The sequence below is a fragment of the Sinohyriopsis cumingii genome, chromosome 8 (assembly GCF_028554795.1).
Source record: "Sinohyriopsis cumingii isolate HCF-2022 chromosome 8, ASM2855479v2, whole genome shotgun sequence".
NCBI lineage: Eukaryota > Metazoa > Mollusca > Bivalvia > Unionida > Unionidae > Sinohyriopsis > Sinohyriopsis cumingii.
The window spans coordinates 116,761,868-116,780,568 of NC_142968.1; the positions used below are offsets into that span (position 1 = coordinate 116,761,868).

General features: G+C 38.2%; 1 protein-coding gene across 2 annotated transcripts in view; it reads left to right on the forward strand.

Annotated features, from left to right (window-relative positions):
- The window catches only part of LOC149794471 (ATP-binding cassette sub-family G member 1-like), an 85,442-nt gene that overhangs the window by 15,629 nt on the left and 51,112 nt on the right, over nt 1-18,701 (forward strand). For both annotated transcript variants that reach the window (XM_089968712.1, XM_089968713.1), the window contains exon 2: nt 1,031-1,148. In XM_089968712.1, the coding sequence (XP_089824838.1) occupies nt 1,031-1,148 (118 nt within the window). The remainder of the gene's footprint in view (nt 1-1,030; nt 1,149-18,701) is intronic.

Consider the following 18,701-nt stretch of genomic DNA (forward strand, 5'->3'; position numbering starts at 1 on the left):
TGTTGCATCTGAAAAATGAACAATTTTCAAATCCACCTTTTTGAAAGTAAAATATTGACTGGTTCTGGAATTGGAGTTTCGGTCTGGATTTTAATCTTGCTCCAAGTCATTATAGCCATAGTGTCACTGCTATCAAATAAACTAGCGTGTTAAAATAAGATAGGCTGAAATTCTTACATTAGCAAAGCTATAAATCTAGGTCTAAAAAGGATTAATAAAACCATGCCTGTGTCCCACCCAAATAACGGATCAGAAACACCCATCATATATACTCAGCCATATGTCCAACTATAAACACCATAGACATTGATCTGCCTTCACATAATGTGTCACCAGATCAGGGTAAATGTTTTTTGCTTTATGGATTACTCCATACACTGTGCATAGACCTGCTGGTGCATTATAGAGCTTGATCTGCCTTCACTTGATGTTTCGTCAGATCAGGATCAATGTTGTTTATAGTTATGGATTACTCCTGACACTCTGCATAGACCTGCTGTGCTTTACAGACCTTGATCTGCCTTCACATAATGTGTCGCCAGATCAGGGTCAATGTTGTTTGCTTTATGGATTACTTCTGACACTCTGCATAGACCTGCTGTGCTTTATAGACCTTGATCTGCCTTCACATAATGTGTCACCAGATCAGGGTCAATGTTGTTTGCTTTATGGATTATTTCTGACACTCTGCATAGACCTGCTGGTGTATTATAGAGCTTGATCAGTGCAGGTTGCACCCAACTTTAATGCTAGTAGATGTATGTACCATAATTCTTGTAGCCATGCAGGCTATGCTGTAATAGTCATTTGGATTCACTTAAAAGTAGCAAAGGAACATTTTCCCCTCCTGCTGATCTAATTTGAGACTTCAAAAATGTATAAGAATGAAATTAGTTTTTGTTCACGATCTACCATGAATGGTTATTATCTAAATATGTTTATTTTATATATTGATTGATATGTATTCTAAATGGTTGTCATGCATATCTTAAAACAGCCAATTGATATTACACTATTTTCTTCTTTCCAGGCAAAAAGGACATTTTGAAGAATATCTCGGGGAAATTTAAGTCAGGGGAGCTAACTGCAATAATGGGCCCCTCAGGGGCAGGAAAGTCATCTCTCATGAACATCTTGGCTGGATACAGGTAATATCACATTTCTGGTTTCATTAACTTTTTCTAATTTACTCTTTTTTTTTACAAAGCCTTAATTGGATATAATCATCTACAAAATTCATTGGGGGCCCCGAGTGGCCGAGTGGTCTAAAGCGCTCACCGTTCCGGATCACTGCCATCTCACCTCTGTCTGCGTATGTTCGAGTCCAAGGCTCGGCTAGCGTGGGTACGTGGGAAAGCCTGCCAGTAGCTTCTCGTGGGTCGGTGGTTCTTTCCTGGGTTTTCCAGGGTTCTTCCTCCACCAGTTATACTGGCCGCCATATATGGCCTATCTTGTGCTGAAAAATGGTGTTAAACCCTAGAACAACAACAACAACAACAAAATTCATTGAGATATTAGAAGCTAAATTATGCAGCCCAAATCAAAATGGTGTGAAATGAATGCATTATATGGTCCAAACATTGAAGAGCTGATGTGCAATTAACATTATTCAATTGGTGTACACACAATATTAGGTTAGCATTGTGTTAAAACTTTTGAACACCTGGTGAAAATATGTGATTCATATGCCTGTTCTTTGATATTTTTTAGGCTTTCATTTTTGGCACCATTTCATGTATAGTTCTTATACATATTCATGGTTTAAGATGTGACTCCATCTCAGACTGCCCTATTGGCATAGGAAATCTGATGTCCTGAAATGATCTCAGACTGTCCTGTTGGCATAGGAAATATGATGTCCTGAAATGATCTCAGACTGTCCTGTTGGCATAGGAAATCTGATGTCCTTGAATGATCTCAGACTGTCCTGTTGGCATAGGAAATCTGATGTCCTGAAATGATCTCAGACTGTCATGTTAGCATAGGAAATCTGATGTCCTGAAATGATCTCAGACTGCCCTGTTGGCATAGGAAATCTGATGTCCTGAAATGATCTCAGACTGCCCTGTTGGCATAGGAAATCTGATGTCCTGAAATGAAGTATTTGGCATTGATACCAGACCATGATGTTCAGTATATACTTTAGTGTAAGTAAGATTCAAGTGTGAGCAGCAGAGACCCAGATCTGCCATCCCATAATGTATTGGCAGAGATAGTCTATGCTTTTGGTTTGGACTATTCATTGGAAGCTTCAGGTCCTGAATTTATCATTAATTTCCTTATAGCCAGAAGGATTAGGAAACGGAGAAATTTGCTAGTGTTAAAGCTTCACTAATCCCTCCTACAAAATAATGTCAGACATATCTAGATTAACAGCAGTTTTTATTTCTGTAACATCACCATCATTCTTAATTCAGAAGTACAGAATGTACCTTTAGAAAATGACCATGGATACAAATGCTTGAAAATATTTACAAGTTTGTACAAAAATAAATCTAGTAAATAATTCTCCAGAAATTGACTGTAAAAAAATGACTCAGTGAACATTTTTTATAGCCTTGTCATCCAGAAAAACAACTATCTTAATAAAAGAAAAAGATAAAGACCTCATTCATCCTGATTATTACACATTGTAACTCCACATGCAAATGATTGAAGGCACTAACCCTCATGCTACAGTGAAAGTAGGGTGAGTAGAGCTCTTGTTATGACATATCAGTATTGGGAGGGTTTTCACAACATGTATTCACACAATACAAGGCATTTGAACAGAATATGTGTATTAGTGATAGCTAATCTTCAAAGTCAGAAAATGCAGTTGTGGCAGGAGTGTTCAAGGTAGGTGGGACCAATGATCTTAAGTTGGCACCCCCACTTTGTTACAATAAACAATTTTTATGTAAATTGCCAACTTCTTACCCCAGATATTGTTTTGTCAGGAATTGCCCTTGTTCGACAGAAAAAAGCTCCTGATAATACCCCCTTTGCCTGGAGTCTGGAGGTAGTTGCCCCTTCACCCTGTCCCCCCCCCCCCATCCCAACTCCTGTCACACTGCCAGGAACAGACTGGTTGACCGTAATAGTGATTTTGATGAATATAACACTTCAGTGATGATTTTGCAAGGACGTAAATGTGGCTTGTATTTTTAACATACACCTTTATCTTATAAATCTTATTTATAGAGCCTCATTTTAAAACACATGTGAAATCCTAATTGTCTTAATTATCTGTGGAGTAATTGAATCACAAGGATTTACACTAGTAGATATGATGGAATTTGGACATATTCCTATCATTAAGATTTTGTAAATAAGCACAGACTGGTAACAACTTAAACTTTACTAGCGATCAGACTTTACTACTGAAATTAGCAAACCTACTGCACTGGTCCTGGATGAGATTTATGACAGTGATATTGAGACCTGAGTTCATAGCTGGATCCAGTTTATATGCAAGTGTAAAATGTAGCCATTTGAAACATTGAATTTAAAAGAAAACAAATGTTCATGTATGTACATCTTTGTCTCACATTTGTGAAAGAAGAAAGTTTTGCCATGAAATAAATTGTTAACATGAACAGGAATTGCCAGATTGACAGGAATTGCCAGATTGTATCTTGCTGACACTGTGGCAACAGAAACTTAATTCATGACAGATAAAAGCTTTAAAGTTTAAGTATGAAAACCAGTGACTTTTTTTTAGCAAACAGGAAGTGGGAGAAAGATGCATGTTTTGGATAGGAACTAAATATATATATATATATATATATATATATATATATATATATATATATATATATATATATATATATATATATAGTGACTTGGACAAAAATAAGCTGTGATGGGTTTAACACTGATTACAAAACAACTATTTAATGGTAAAACAAACCATGCCAGTTTTATAAAAAAAATATATCTTGTATTTCTGCTTCCTTTAACTTGTATGCAGAAAGGGAGTTAATTCAATGTATACATATAACTAAAGCCTTTTTTATCATTTGGTCATTAATCTTATAAATCAGTTTATTTAGATAATATTTATTTCTTGATGAATTTAATCGAATTTTAGAATCAAAGAATTGGTGTTAAAGGCAGTTGCAGTTAGGTCCTTTTGCTGATTATATAACTAACCAATAAAAATTTCTTTAATAATCAAAACAAATTTTTATACACATGTGTTTTTTGTTTTGTTTCCCACAAAAGTAGTGGTGTGGCATATAGTGTAATCCTTCTATATGTTTATTCATCAAGCTGTTAAGTTTTGCAATTTTAAAAGTTTTTCAATCATGGTGATGGGCATGTTTGTTTGGTGAATACATTTATGGTTTTAAATAGTATTTAAGTAGTACTGTTGAAGTTTTCATCTAGATTATTCTTTCTAGTTTCCTAAATAATGGACGAACTCGTTTGAACATTTTACAAATGTTTCTGAGGACACTGAACTCTAAAGGTTGTTGGGAGCTAAAGATAAAGCCCAATACATCAAGAGGTGCAAGAGATATGGAACATATATACCCATGTTTACATAATCTGATTGTAAGCCAACAATCTGTACGTTTGGGTACATCACATGCTTCCTTCACTGGTTATATCAATAATGACCTTACAGCATATGTTTATGTGTAGATTACAGTTGACAGGCAAGATAATAATTTGTGTGAAAGGTTACCTATATCTAGGACAATGGAGAGAATATAGGTTAAAATCCATTATGCCTGTACATTGTTATATACATGTACAGTGTACATGCCAATTGACATATTGCTTTTTCTTTGTGTGTACGTCATTGAACAGAATAGACCCAGATCTGCACTGACAAAATACACTGGTTGATTTAACAGTCCATGCTGTTTGTTTTATTGAATAATTTCAAGTGTACAGTATATATTCAGATTTGCCATGGCATTGTGCACTGGTTTAATAAATAGTCCATGTTGTTTCTTTTAATTATAATGTCAAGTGGACGCTGTATGTCCTGATCATTAGTCAGTTCCAATACTTGGAGAATAAATGTCTTAAGAGTTCAAATTGTTTGGCAACACATGGTCCATTATGAGTCACATGCTCATTAGTCGCTGCTGATGGCTGTGTGATATTGCCGAAAGTTTTGAACTCTTAAGATAGTTACGCTTTGAGTATGGGAAATGACTAAGGATCATGAAGTATCCAGAGCAAGGAAGCAACCTATTCACTTGTATCCTAAGTCATCTTGGACGTGATGTCCTGCTAGATGTATGACGAGAAGAGAGGCTAGATTTGAAATTGGCCTCCTGGAAGAATCATCCTTCAGTGTTACCGTATGAATGTCATAACAGGCCGTGTTAGAAACAAGGATCAAGGAACACATCAGTATAGAGTCATGGTCATAGTGTTGGGAATCAATCAGAATTTCATAATCGATAATTGGTTCCACTTAACCAACTGATAATCAGTTATAATCAGTTACTAAGAGAATTTTTTTTGGGTCATACAGTTATATCTTTGCTCAAGAGTTCAAAATATTAATAAATGTACAGGAGTAATCTCATTTAATGAAATGCATATATTAACCTGATAAAAATATTACTTTCTTGCGTTGTCTTATTTTTGTTCTACAACTTTGTTAAATGAAAGCAACTTTTTTTATGGCTGATCAGTCTTAAGTAACTCAAATACTGTTGCAATGCCCCAAATCCTTACATCTAAAATGTAAATTATAGAAGGACAAGGTGCCCTTGTTTGTCATTATTTATAAATACTACAAAGAATTTTACATTTAAAATGAAACAAATCGTCAAAATATATTTAAATTTATTAACTCAACAATTTAACAGCTTGATCATTTTGTCATGACTATGAATTATCTTGAGCAAGGAAGCAACCTTTTCAGTTGTAGTGTATATCCTGATCTGCTGTGGAATAGTGCACTGGTTGATAAAACAGTCCACACTGCTCCATCTCCTTATTAAGAGAGCAGTGTATACCCAGATCTGCCTTTGCATAGTGCACTGGATGATTTAATGGTCCTGGCCATTTGTTATGCTGATGATCTTGCCATATGCCACATCCACACCCAGTGTAACACTACAGGATGAAGCCAGGTTATGACTGAATCTAGAAAAAAACACTGAACACAGTTTAGTGAATGAGATATTTATTCATAATGTCACTGAAAACTGAATGAATCTGACAACATACTTGTGTTGTTGTTGTTGTAGGGTTTAACGCCATTTTTTCAGCACATGATAGGCTACACATGGCGGCCAGTATTAATGGTGGAGGAAGAACCCGGAAAAACCTGAAAAGAACCACCGACCCACGAGAAGCTACCGGCAAGCTTTCTCACATATCCACATTAGCCGAATCCGAGACTCGAACTCACGCAGACAGAGGTGAGATGGCAGTGATCCGTAACGGAGAGCGCTTTAGACCACCCGGCCACAACATACTTGTGGACACTGTGAAGGTTTTATGTTCTTAATAATAAAAGGATAGATACACATGCTTAAATATAAGACATGCGCCACACAGATGTATCAGCAGGCAGCATGGTTCCCACAGGCTGTACGTCTTGCACCTCTACCCTGTATTAACTTAAGTTTTAAAGATTGTATACTTCACTAGTGGGGTCAGTTTTTCAAATGTTGGTCACAGTCATGTTTCCTGTTACATGGATACAACATCAAATGTATAAGTGTACAGAGCTAGCATGCAAGACTCTATATGCGGGTCAAGGCCAGTATTCTCTTCCAACTAAATACATTATAATTAGGTGCAAATGGTGATGATATAGATGAATCAAATCAACTTTTGTGACCTTGAATTATAATTAGTAATTGCATATGCTTTTCAAATTGAACAATAATTGAAAATTCGGTGCATTTAATGATTCATTCATTTGGCATAATTTTGCCCTGCAGCTGTCAAAACTCATGTCTAACTGACATTTGACTTTTTGATAGCAGTTTAGCTCTAATTCACCATGTATATTTCTTGTATAGAGAGTTTAGCAACCAAAAATAAAAAGACTTCCATATTTATGGAATATGGAATTCTTAAAATATTTTTTTAACCCCTCATGAGTACATCTACTATTAAAACTGTTTAACAAATTTTAAAATTGTTATGCAAGATGAAATGAAGAATATTTCATACATCTAAGCATACAAACTGTTTTAACATTACAATATAGTATTATGCAGTTACGTTTATGTGTAGCATTGAAAATGAAAATGTTTCTCATTCGTAAATTAAAGACCGTATGAAAGACATCATGAGAAATCATAAATTACACTACTATTGTTATTCAGTGCAATTCAGAATGCCTTTTGTGGCCAATTGGTTTGAGGATCCGCCTCGGATACAGGAGGTCACAGGTTTGAAGCCCGGCTGAATCATACCAAAGACTTATACAAATGGTACAAAGAGCTGCCTCGCTTGGATAATGTGACTGGGCGGGACATGATGCTTTATGCCTGCAGCATGATGCCCCTGCTGCTAGGCATCACTATAAACTGCGACACAGCAGACATGACTGAAAAATTGTTAAAACTACATTAAAAATCCAGATCACACACACACGTGAAGAACGCCATATAATTCTGTTGGCTAAAGGTCAAATTAAAAGATAAGTTTTATTCTTTAAAGTTTAGTCAAAGGTTTAATATTAATATCAGTTATAGTAGGCAATATATATAGACCCCTGTGTTCTTTGTAGCTTTGCTTCATCCATTTAATCAGTAAATGTCAGAATGCAATATAGAATGATACCTATAGAGCAAAAATTAATTTTATGCATTCTACCATAATTGCCGGCATAAGGCCCAAATTATATTGGGTGGGGATGTCAATCATTTTATAATTTTGACCCAGTGACCATATTCCAACCTGAAGCTCCACTATTTGGGGTTGTGTTCAAATTTTAAGACCATTGTGTGTGTCTACAGTCCACCTTCAGTCTTATCCAAAAGTTTTATGTCACGAGTGGTCTAGGAGCTGCATGATAATGAAAACCTCATAAATTACTACACATTTGGTATGCAAATTGTTCAGGGTCAAAAGGGCCCCGATCCTGCAAGTTCTGATGGCCCGGAAGGGTGGGGGTGGATTAGAATTCCAAAAGCTGTTGTGCACAACTACAGACAATGCACAATTGTGTCACAGGTTTTGGGTTTCTGTCAGAAATGAATACGAGTTCCATTTCATCATAGATACACACCTCTCTCGATTGTCAGGGGAATGTTATCCCAGCTTTCTGTTTAAAAAAGTTGTGATAAAAACAAGACTGACAATGTACACAAATTTTTCAGTCTGTACTATTCTAACAGGAGCTTATATTTTCATGTAGTGTTTGTTGTTAGTGGCCCTGAGAAATATAAAATGTATGCATTCATTTGATGTTTTAAATCATGGTTTTGTTGACATTTGATCTTCTAAGGATGGTTGCTGTTGAAATGTTGGAGTATTTCCCATTATGAAAAATCAATATTTTTACATAGCTATGCATCCAAACAATTTCAAAGCAATCAATAATTTATAGGTTGGTGTGCATTTTCTTGCACAACTTTTAGTTGAATTCCAGTCCACAAGTACTGGGTAATGGTCATTAATTGACAAATATGTAGAAAAGTACATTATTGTTGATCAGATGTTCTGAAGAGTTTTCAGTTACACTTATGCCATCAATTTGACCATCTGTTTTGTTTCACCACTGTCAGAAGTTGACAATCTCTGTAACATCCTATGTGGCCACTATTTTCCACACTTCCTTGTTGTTCAATTGAATCGTGAGCTGTGAAATGGTACAGTTATGAATGTAGAATATTTCTTGAGTTTATCTGATTTCATTGTCTATTTTAAAGTTCTTTAGACAGCTGCCATTGCATAGTCGGCATTTTGTGTCATGCCATCCATTATTACAATTTGTTATTTAAGATATTTTAAGAACAGACCATAACATTTTTACCAGTGTACTGTATTATGACTCTATAATCTTAAAACAAAGTAACAGAAAAAGCAAAACGAACAAGTTTAGTAAAATTAAACAAATAATGTATTTCCCAAAAATACAAAGTAAAGATTTAAAAGGAACATGAAGTATTGTGAATTAAGCCCCAAGTAATCCTAAAAGTCCAAAAGTATAGATTGTTCCAAATGAATTTCAGGTTTTGAATGTCTTGATGAACAAATAGCCTTGAATATGCTGACATTCCAAGTCTTGATATATCACAATAATATAATCCAGAATGTCTTTAAATGAATTCATAATAATCCCAATGTAGTGTTTTAGGCCAAAATATCAAGGAGCACATTGTCATTTCAATGAAAAATTGATATAAATAATTCACCTCAAATTATATTTGAACACAACTGAAAGTGATTCTGCAAAGACTGATATTAACACATTAACCCTTGGAGGTTTTTGACGTTTTTGTCTGATATTCGAGTAGGAAACAAATTTTGAAAGCTACTTCTGAATACATCCAAAATCACCAACTTCCAGGTGATCTTCCAATAACATACTGCCTAGTTGTGTTTGAAACATCATTTTTCATTGGCTATTTGGCTCGCGCATAAGCAGAAGGGTAAAAGCTGGAGTTTTTTTTGTTTGTTGCTTAATGGACCCAATATTTTCGTATTGGGACCACTCTTTATTCCAAATGCCCATCTTATCCTACTTTTTGCAAAGGTTCATCTGTCTGTTTGCAGTTCATACCAGTTTGCGTTAGATCTGAGATCAAAAAGTCTAAAATCTGGACACAAAATCAGATTCCAACCACGGGCCAATTTTGGGTAGAAAAAAAATCGGGTTGAAAAAATGAGGTTTTTCTCTCTGTATTTTGTAGTGCAACTAGAAATTCCAGATTATTTGGTATCGTTGTAGAGCTACATCTGTCTACCTTTCTATAATACCACCCACTTTAGTGTATCATACATGACCTTGACGCTACAGAGCTCAGCAATAGGCTACTACCTCCTGCCACTTAAACTCGTCACCAGGGGTTAATGTGCTAACAAGGATTTTTGAATTTTTTTACAAATCGTCAAGGAATCGCTAAAATTGACATTAATTAAGAGTGGTTGTTGATGTTAATTAAGAGAGTGGTCAGTGATGTTAAAGTTGCTGTGAAAGCATAACTGTATTCATTCAGAATCAGAGGGATTCTCAGAATGAAATATTATTGTGCTAAATAAAAAAATTATCAAATCATTTTTCACCGTGTCTTGGATGTGAGATTCATGTGATAAGAGTTATGTCCTAAAATCAGGTCAATATTATTTCACTCACAAAGTTCATAACTGTGTGAACTTTTTGAGGAAAAAACAATTCTTGATAAAAATCATAAAAAGAAAGCACCTACATAATTTCCAAAGGAGTTTTCAGAATTTTGTTGATTGGCTTGGTATCACCATGTTAGGTATTGGAATCTTGACAGAAACTGGAGAAGTCACTGACATTTACAACATTAGGCAGTTATTAATTTATGACTTTTATATGATGCACATTCACAGTAGCATGACAACATACAAAGCACATGGTTCTGTTTGGTCGGCAGATTAAGGGGATTGTCTACTATGTCACCACAGTTAAATTTCTGTCTAAATTACTTTTTCTGTATGGAATACATGCTCAGTAAATATAGACAGTACTGTAAATGGTGATAAATTGGTGAATGATTTAAATTTACATTTTCATGGTATTATGCATAAAGTTCATGTGGAAACATTTTAAGGGGGATAACTTATTATCACATACCAGAGATTTTCCAGCTTCTGTATATGCTAGATAACCAGTGTCTATTGATTTCTATTGCTACATCAGGGTTCATTTTAGGCCATGCCTTGGTTCTGATGACCCTTATTTTTGATCTTTTAGCACAAGAACATTCCATCTGAGGTGCACATAGCGCAAATAAAAAAGACTCAGGAATGAAAAAAAAGACGAGCATTACAGTTGATTTAGACTAACTGAATAGAATGCATCCAAAGCATACTGAATAGAGGGCACTTGCTGCCAAATAAGCTAAAGATGATCAGATTCATTGGTTGGCAGAAATGTCTTTAAGATTTTGAATTAGCTTAAGCTTCTGTTGAGAATATGTTTATATTCATCAATAAAAAAATGTACGGAAGAGTATATTAAATTTTATAGAAAACACTACAGCCTTTATTTCTGTGGTTTGCTATAATTTCCTTATCCACTATTAAAGCCTTGTCCTGGAAAGTGGAAATTGTTATTTTAGCAGACAAGGAAATTGAAGAAAACCATGCTGTCTCACTCTACAATGACAGATTCAAAGCATGTAATGCTGTAGACTTACTCTACAATAACAGATTCAAAGCTTGTAGTGCTGTAGTCTGACTGTACCGTAACTGATCAAAAGGATGTAATGCTGTAGTCTGACTGTACCATGGCTGATTCAAAGGAAGTAATGCTGTAGTCGGACTGTACTATGGCTGATTCAAAGGAGGTAATGCTGTAGCCTGACTCTTCCACAACAGATTCAAAGGATGTAATGCTGTATTCTGACTATACAATGAAAGAGTCAAAGATTGTAATGCTGTAGACTTACTCTACAATGACAGATTCAAAGCATGTAATGCTGTAGTCTGACTGCAGTGACAGATTCAAAGCATATAATGCTGTAGTCTGACTGTACCATGGCTGATTCAAAGGATGTAATGCTGTAGTCTGACTGTAGATGATGTTGGCATCCATTAATCTAGAGAGACAATGGAAGTGTGCCCATGAGAGATGTCTCTTTTGGATGTTGTTCAGCGTCTGCTATGGCTATATAGCCCAACACGGGAGTGGAAGTCCTTGCTGTGCTTGAAGGTTGTGTCTGGTGTGGGAAGGAGCTGCTTCTTCTTCCCCTGTGATCACTTTTTCATCAGCTAGCAAGCGTAGCTTGTCCTCGCCGGCTTTTAGACCAGTGATCAGAGCATGTCACCAGCTGGACCTGTCTAGAGCAAGCTCTTCCCAGGTGTTGACATTGATGTCAAGGGCTTTCATGTCGCACTTGCAGACATTCTTGAAGTGGAGCTGTGGCCTTCCGATCGACCTTTTGCCTGAGGCAAGTTTCAAATAAAGAATGTCTTTGGGGATCCGTCCGTCATCCATCCGACATACATGGTCCAGCCATCTGATGCTACGTTGGCAGAGGAGTGTGACCATGCTGGGAATCTTGGCACGTTAAAGCACCTTGTTGTTTGTTACTCGCTCACTCCCAGTGATCCCAAGTATGCGTCGGAGGCATCGCATGTGAAAGGTGCTCAGTCTTTTCTCTTGTGAGGATTCCAGGTTTCACTGGCATACAGGAGAGTGCTTAGCACGCAGGCATGGTACACTGAGATCTTAGTGTTCAGGGTCAGCATGCTGTTGTTCCACACTCTCTGTGACAACCTGGAGAGAGTTGTTGATGCCTTTCCTATCCGCTTGTTGAGCTCAGCATCGAGCGAGAGGTTGTTGATGATGGCAGAGCCACCTCAAGTTCGTAGTTGTTGATGATGATGCTTTGGGGGTCTGCATCCTGAACCATCACATTTGTTTTCTTTAGGCTGATGGTCAACCCAAAGTCATCGCATGCTTTAGCAAAGCGGTCCATCAGGCGCTGTAGCTCAGCTTCTGTGTGAGTGGCTAGAGCAGCAGCATCTACAAAGAGCATGTCCCTGATGGTTGCTTCACGCACTTTGCTCTTTGCCTTCAGTCATGCCAGGTTGAACAGTATGCCGTCTGATCGCGTGTTCAGGTAGATCCCTTCTGTGGACGTTCCAAAGGTGTACTTGAGCAGGGCTGCAAAGAAGATGCTGAAGAGCGTGGGGGCAAGGACACAGCCCTGTTTCACTCCACTGTGGATGTCAAAGGGGTCAGATGTGCCATTGTATTGCACTGTGCCTTTCATGTTATTGTGGAAGGACTGGATCATGCTTAGCGGCTTAGGAGGGCATCCAATTTTTGCCAGGATTGTGAAGAGTCCGTCTCTGCTGACCAGATCGAATGCCTTGGTGAGGTCTATAAAGGCCAGGAAGAGGGGACTGTGTTGTTCTCTACATTTTTCCTGCAGTTGCCTGACAGAGAAGATTATGTTGATTGTGGACCTCTCTGCACGGAACCCACACTGCGACTCTGGATACACTCTGTCAGCAAGCGTCTGCAGTCTGTTCAGGATGATGCGAAGGAAAACTTTACCCACGATGCTGAGAAGGGATATGTAGTTGTTGCAGTTGCTTCTGTCACCCTTATTCTTGTTCAGGGTTACGATATTGGCATCTCTCATGTCCTGAGGCACAGCACCCTTATCCCAGCACTGGCAGAGGAGGTCGTGCAGGTGTGTGACCAGCATGCTACAGCCGCACTTGATGACTTCTGCTGGGATGACATCCTTCCCTGGGGCTTTACCTAAGGACAGTTTCTCTAAGGCCTTCTTTAATTCAGCTACAGTAAGTTTCTCGTCCAGTTTGGCCATGAGAGGGAGGTTTTCAATGGCTTTGAAGGCATCGTTGGTCACGTGGTTCTCTTTGGAGTACAGTTTAGAGTAGTATTCCACCCAACTCTCCATCTGCTTCCCCTTGTTTTGGATGGTATCACCTGCAGCAGACTTCAGTGGTGCTGTCACTTTCTTTGTGGGACCCATTGCTTTCTTTATGCCAACGTACATGCCTCTGATGTTTCCGATATCTGCTGCTGACTGGATGCTCTGATAGAGCTGAAGCCAGTATTCATTGGCACACTGCCGTGCTAATCTCTGCACTTTGCTTCTGGTAGACCTGTATACCTGTAGTGTCTTCTGGCAGGGGGATCGCTTGTATTGCAGGTGAACACTGCGACACTCTTCTATGGCTGGCATGAGTGTGGTGGAGTTAGCCTTAAAACAGTAATTGTTGTTTGATTGCTTCTTACCAAAGATTTGTGTGGCTTGCTGTACACAGTCTCTCTGATCTGATCCCATCTTTCTTTGGCACTGCCATTGGGAGGTTCTGAATCAAACGTCTTGGAAAGAACATAGGTGAATTACTCAGCATTGTCTGGATGATACGTTTTGCTCACATCAGTGCGTGGTTTACCCTCTTGCCTAGAGCGGTGGATCTTCTTTGGCTTAAGTTTCATTTTGCAGCACACTAGCGAGTGGTCAGTGTCGCAGTCAGCGCTGTGGAAGGTATGGGTAAGAAGTACACCCTTCATGGCAGACTGTCTTGTAATGATCAAGTCCAGCTGGTGCCAGTGTTTAGACCGGGGATGCCTCCAAGACACTTTATGCTGTGGCTTTGTCTGAAAGAATGAATTGGTGATGCTGAGGTCGTGGTACAAGCAGATCTCTTGAAGGTGCTGCCCGTTCTCATCCATCTTCCCAACGCCAAACTTGCCAAAACAGGAAGACCAAGAGTCATGGTTGGCACCCACCCTAGCATTGAAGTCGCCCAGCAAAATCAAGTTCTCTTCCTTGGGAATTTTGTTGATGAGCGAGTCTGACTCACCGTAGAACTCATCCTTGGTATCTGTGGTGGCGTTTATTGTGGGAGTGTAAATGCTGATCAGGTTGACAGGCCTGGTTGTAGTGGGGAGGCAGAGGGATTGCAGTCTTCCATTTCCGTGTTGGCAGGGTTCTGTCATCCCCAGCAGAGTGTTCCAGACAGCGAATCCAACACCAAACTCTCTGGCTTCGTCGGTGCTCTTTCTTTGCCAGAAGAACATGTACCCGGTAGTTCTTTTCTCTGAGGGACCCGGAATCTGGTAGTCATATCTCCTGTAGCGAGGCCATGTCGACCTGGAGTCTTGCAAGTTTGTCATTGATGACTGAAGTCTTTGGAACATCACTGATTGTCTGGAGATCATCTGAAAGCCCAGTCAGCATGGTCCGGACATTCCAGGTACCTAGTTTGAGGATTGGAGGTTTCCTTGTTGGTTTTCTTTTGTTATTTCTTGGTACAGTAGTTGCAGTACGCTTGTCAGGTACTCACATACCTTAAGCCTTACGCATCCAGCAAGGCAGGTGAACTGTGGCGGGACGGCACCTTATTGACTGCGGGCTGCCCAGTTTGAGGCAGGCGGTAGCTGTCCAGTGAAACCTGTTGGTCTCTTCCACCATCAGAAGCAACCCCTGGCATCTGGCTCTACACCAATCGAGCAGTGACTTATAACCGGTAAACTGCTGCTTTTTGTGTTGTGTCGATGCTGTAGAGCGAAGCTGGAGCGTCCTTTCCAGGGTGCAAGCCTGGTCAGGGTGATATGGAGAAACAACTGTTGCCCATGCAGCTGATGCCCCTATCCATGCACCTGATGGATACAAGGGAAAGGACAAGCCGATACGTCATGGCACCAGCTGTGTCGCAGGAGTTGCCGAGATGACACTAAAAGCAATGCCAAGTCACCTTAGGGACTCCATCTCCAGATTTTCTTTTGGGGTTTACCCCTTTAGCCTTTGCCAAGAGAGGGTATAGTTGCAAGGCAGCGAAGGTTTGAAATCAGAGTTTACCTTTAACAAGCCCCATCTGCCCGAAGCGTCTGGTTTTGAGGTGCCAGAAACTTGCCTGTCATCCCTTCTCCAGTCAGTTTAAACAGGTTCCACCACTTGTGATGGACTGGAGCTGGATTTGGTTGTCAGAGGTTCTATCAGATGCAAGCCATTGGGGATTTCCAAGGAAGTGGGAAGTGGGTGCTTATCTCCCACATCCGCTGCCGGCGATGACAACCATTGGAACCCAAAAAATGTAGATACAGTGCGCATTATAGTGCTGTCCTTGTGAGTCATGAATTAAACCACCTGATAGTGAGACTGCCTTGTAATTAAGCACATGATAACAGTACTCCCCATTATGATTCTGTCTATGGGAGTCATGGAGTATACCAACATGTAACAATACTTCCTTTTAATGTGGCACATGATAATAGTACTCATTATAATGCTGTCTGTAAGATTCTTGGAATATACCATTATGCTGTCAGACTACCTTATAATGCAGCACATGCTACAGTATTCCCTCATTATAATGCCATCCATAGGAATCTTGGAGCATCTCACCTTATAATGAGGCTGCTTTACAATGAAATGCATCATATATGCTGTATATACTTTTAAGTTCTAGCTGCAAACTGCATTATAAAAGCCCAGATCTGTCATTGCATAATAAGCCAGTAGATCTGGGTGTATGCAATTTGTTATAACTAATGAGTAGAACAAACAAGATAGATTAAAATCTGTCAGTTCATTATGTGGCTGATCTGGAGGGCATATGGTACAATTGTAATATTACATAATAAGTGGTCCCTTTGACATACCTGCCTTATAACACAGACCATGTTATAATGAATTGTCTTATAGTGAGGGAGTACTTTGTATTCTGAGATTCTTAATGCCAACTTTAGCTTGAAATCTTATTGAAAACCAAGTAATCTCAACGTGTATTGACAGTCTTAGGTTTTAATTGACATTTCATCCCATTAAAGTGTCAGGCCATTCACTTATTCACTTACAGTAGGTTGTAATATGGATAGCAAGCAGTATCAAAATTTGTATCCAAGGATGAATATCTTTTTAAATTAGGGCAAAGATGAAAGTTGTTAATGATAATGTCACTATCAGTGAGCGTCCATTATGGTTTGGTGGCTGTGTGATTGTGTGTAGGTGTGTATCTGATGGCATTTCAGCATATCATATATACATACTTGTACAGTCATATGATCTCTATCACTCTATCCTAATATCAACTATAGAAACAAATTGGTAACTTTAAAATAGCCCTTGAAACTAAGTTGCATCATGTATATTCATGGATATATTAAGGTACCAGTGCTGGGACATCAGTTGAATATTGAAAGTGCATGCTTGTTATAATATCAATTATTCATGTTTCATAATATTTTGATCTTTGAATGCAGTGCAGTAAAATCTGCTGATACCATCTGTATTCATTTATCTAGTCTAACTACAGAATGCATAAACCCAGATTTGCCATTGCATCATGCACCACCAAATCTGGGTCATTGCAGTCTTTCTGGGAGTAATTAGTGTAACAAATAACATAGATCATGAACTACTAGCACATGATGTGACAGCAGATCAGGATCTATGTTCTTTGCAATTGGGCTTAACTTGTAAGCAAGTAAATACTGCAGTTTGATAGATCTTGGCTAGCAGTGTAAAGGTACTGATAAACACAAGTTAAAGGCACAGTACTTGTAATCTTCATTACATATTCAATTGGGAATGTATATTTAGTCCTAAATATTTTGTTCTTGATTTATTAGCAACAAAATTCCAACAAGCTTGATTGGAGATTGTAGTAGGTCTTGAAATGCAGGAATTGTGGCTTGGCATGCCAGATGCACAAATCAGCTACTCATTTGGTTTGAATTATTTTAGACCACAGATGTGTTTTGGTGGTCTAACCCAGCGAGCCTATTTAGGCAAACATTTCATGACCTAAAAATAGGTTTTTGTCTTAAAGAAATAACAAATTTCACATTTATTTCAAGCTGAAACTATTTCCATTTCACTGTTTTAAAGAAACTCTGGAGTTATAGTGGTTAACATACCAGATTTGTGACAGAAAGGGTGCAGGCTTGAATCTGGCCATCAGATCAGTCTGAGTTGACTATCATGGTGCGTCTTTGGACAAGGAACTTTACTTCCGGATTGCCTTGGCACTAACTAACCTACCATTTTTACTGTGCTGTAAAACACCTAACAAAGCCAAACCAATAGCTTATGTTTTGTTAACTTTATGTTACATTTCATTTTGGTGTCATGTCTAAGAGTGCTCACCTACCCACCATCATGCCACATTTTCAGAACAGATGGTGCCAAGTAAGGACCAGTAATAGTGATGTTATGTGATCACAGCCAGGAAAAATGACTAACTAGAGCTGAAGTCAACGATGTTCACAGAGCACCAGACCAGCTCAGTAATGGCTGTCATGTTGTGTCTCTCGGCAAAATACTTTACTCACATGATAACAGACCAGCTCACTAATGGCTGCCATGGTGTGTCTCTAGCAATGAAATAAAATGTAATTGTTTTGATCCTATTCAGTGGTCGAGCCCTCACATATGGTTAATGTGCCTTTGGTGTCTACACCATTGATTCAGGCAATAAAACTTGATGTATGCACAGTAAAAACAATATACAGTATATTACTTAAATTCTAATTGATGGATGTACCTACATTACATCAGTGCAATTACATCGCTAGCTACTTTACATCATTGTAATTATATCACTAGCTACATTACATCATTGTAATTACATGTACATCACTAGCTACATTACATCATTGTAATTACATCACTAGCTACATTACATCATTGTAATTACATCACTTGCTACATTATATCATTGTAATTACATCACTAGCTACATTACATCATTGTAATTACATCACTGGCTACATTATATCATTGTAATTACATCACTAACTACAATACATCATTGTAATTGTATCACTAGCTACATTACATCATTGTAATTACATCACTAGCTACATTACATCATTGTAATTACATTACTAACTACATTACATCATTGTAATTACATCACTAGCTATAGTACATCATTGTAATTACATCACTAGCTACATTACATCATTGTAATTACAAATAGGTATAAATAGTCAATCTGCTTCTACAGGAGCAAGAAATGAACTTTTTACACTTTTTATATCTTCACAAAAAGTGAAAGTCCGTAAGATTCACATTTAATGTTGAATTAGCTGCTGAAACATA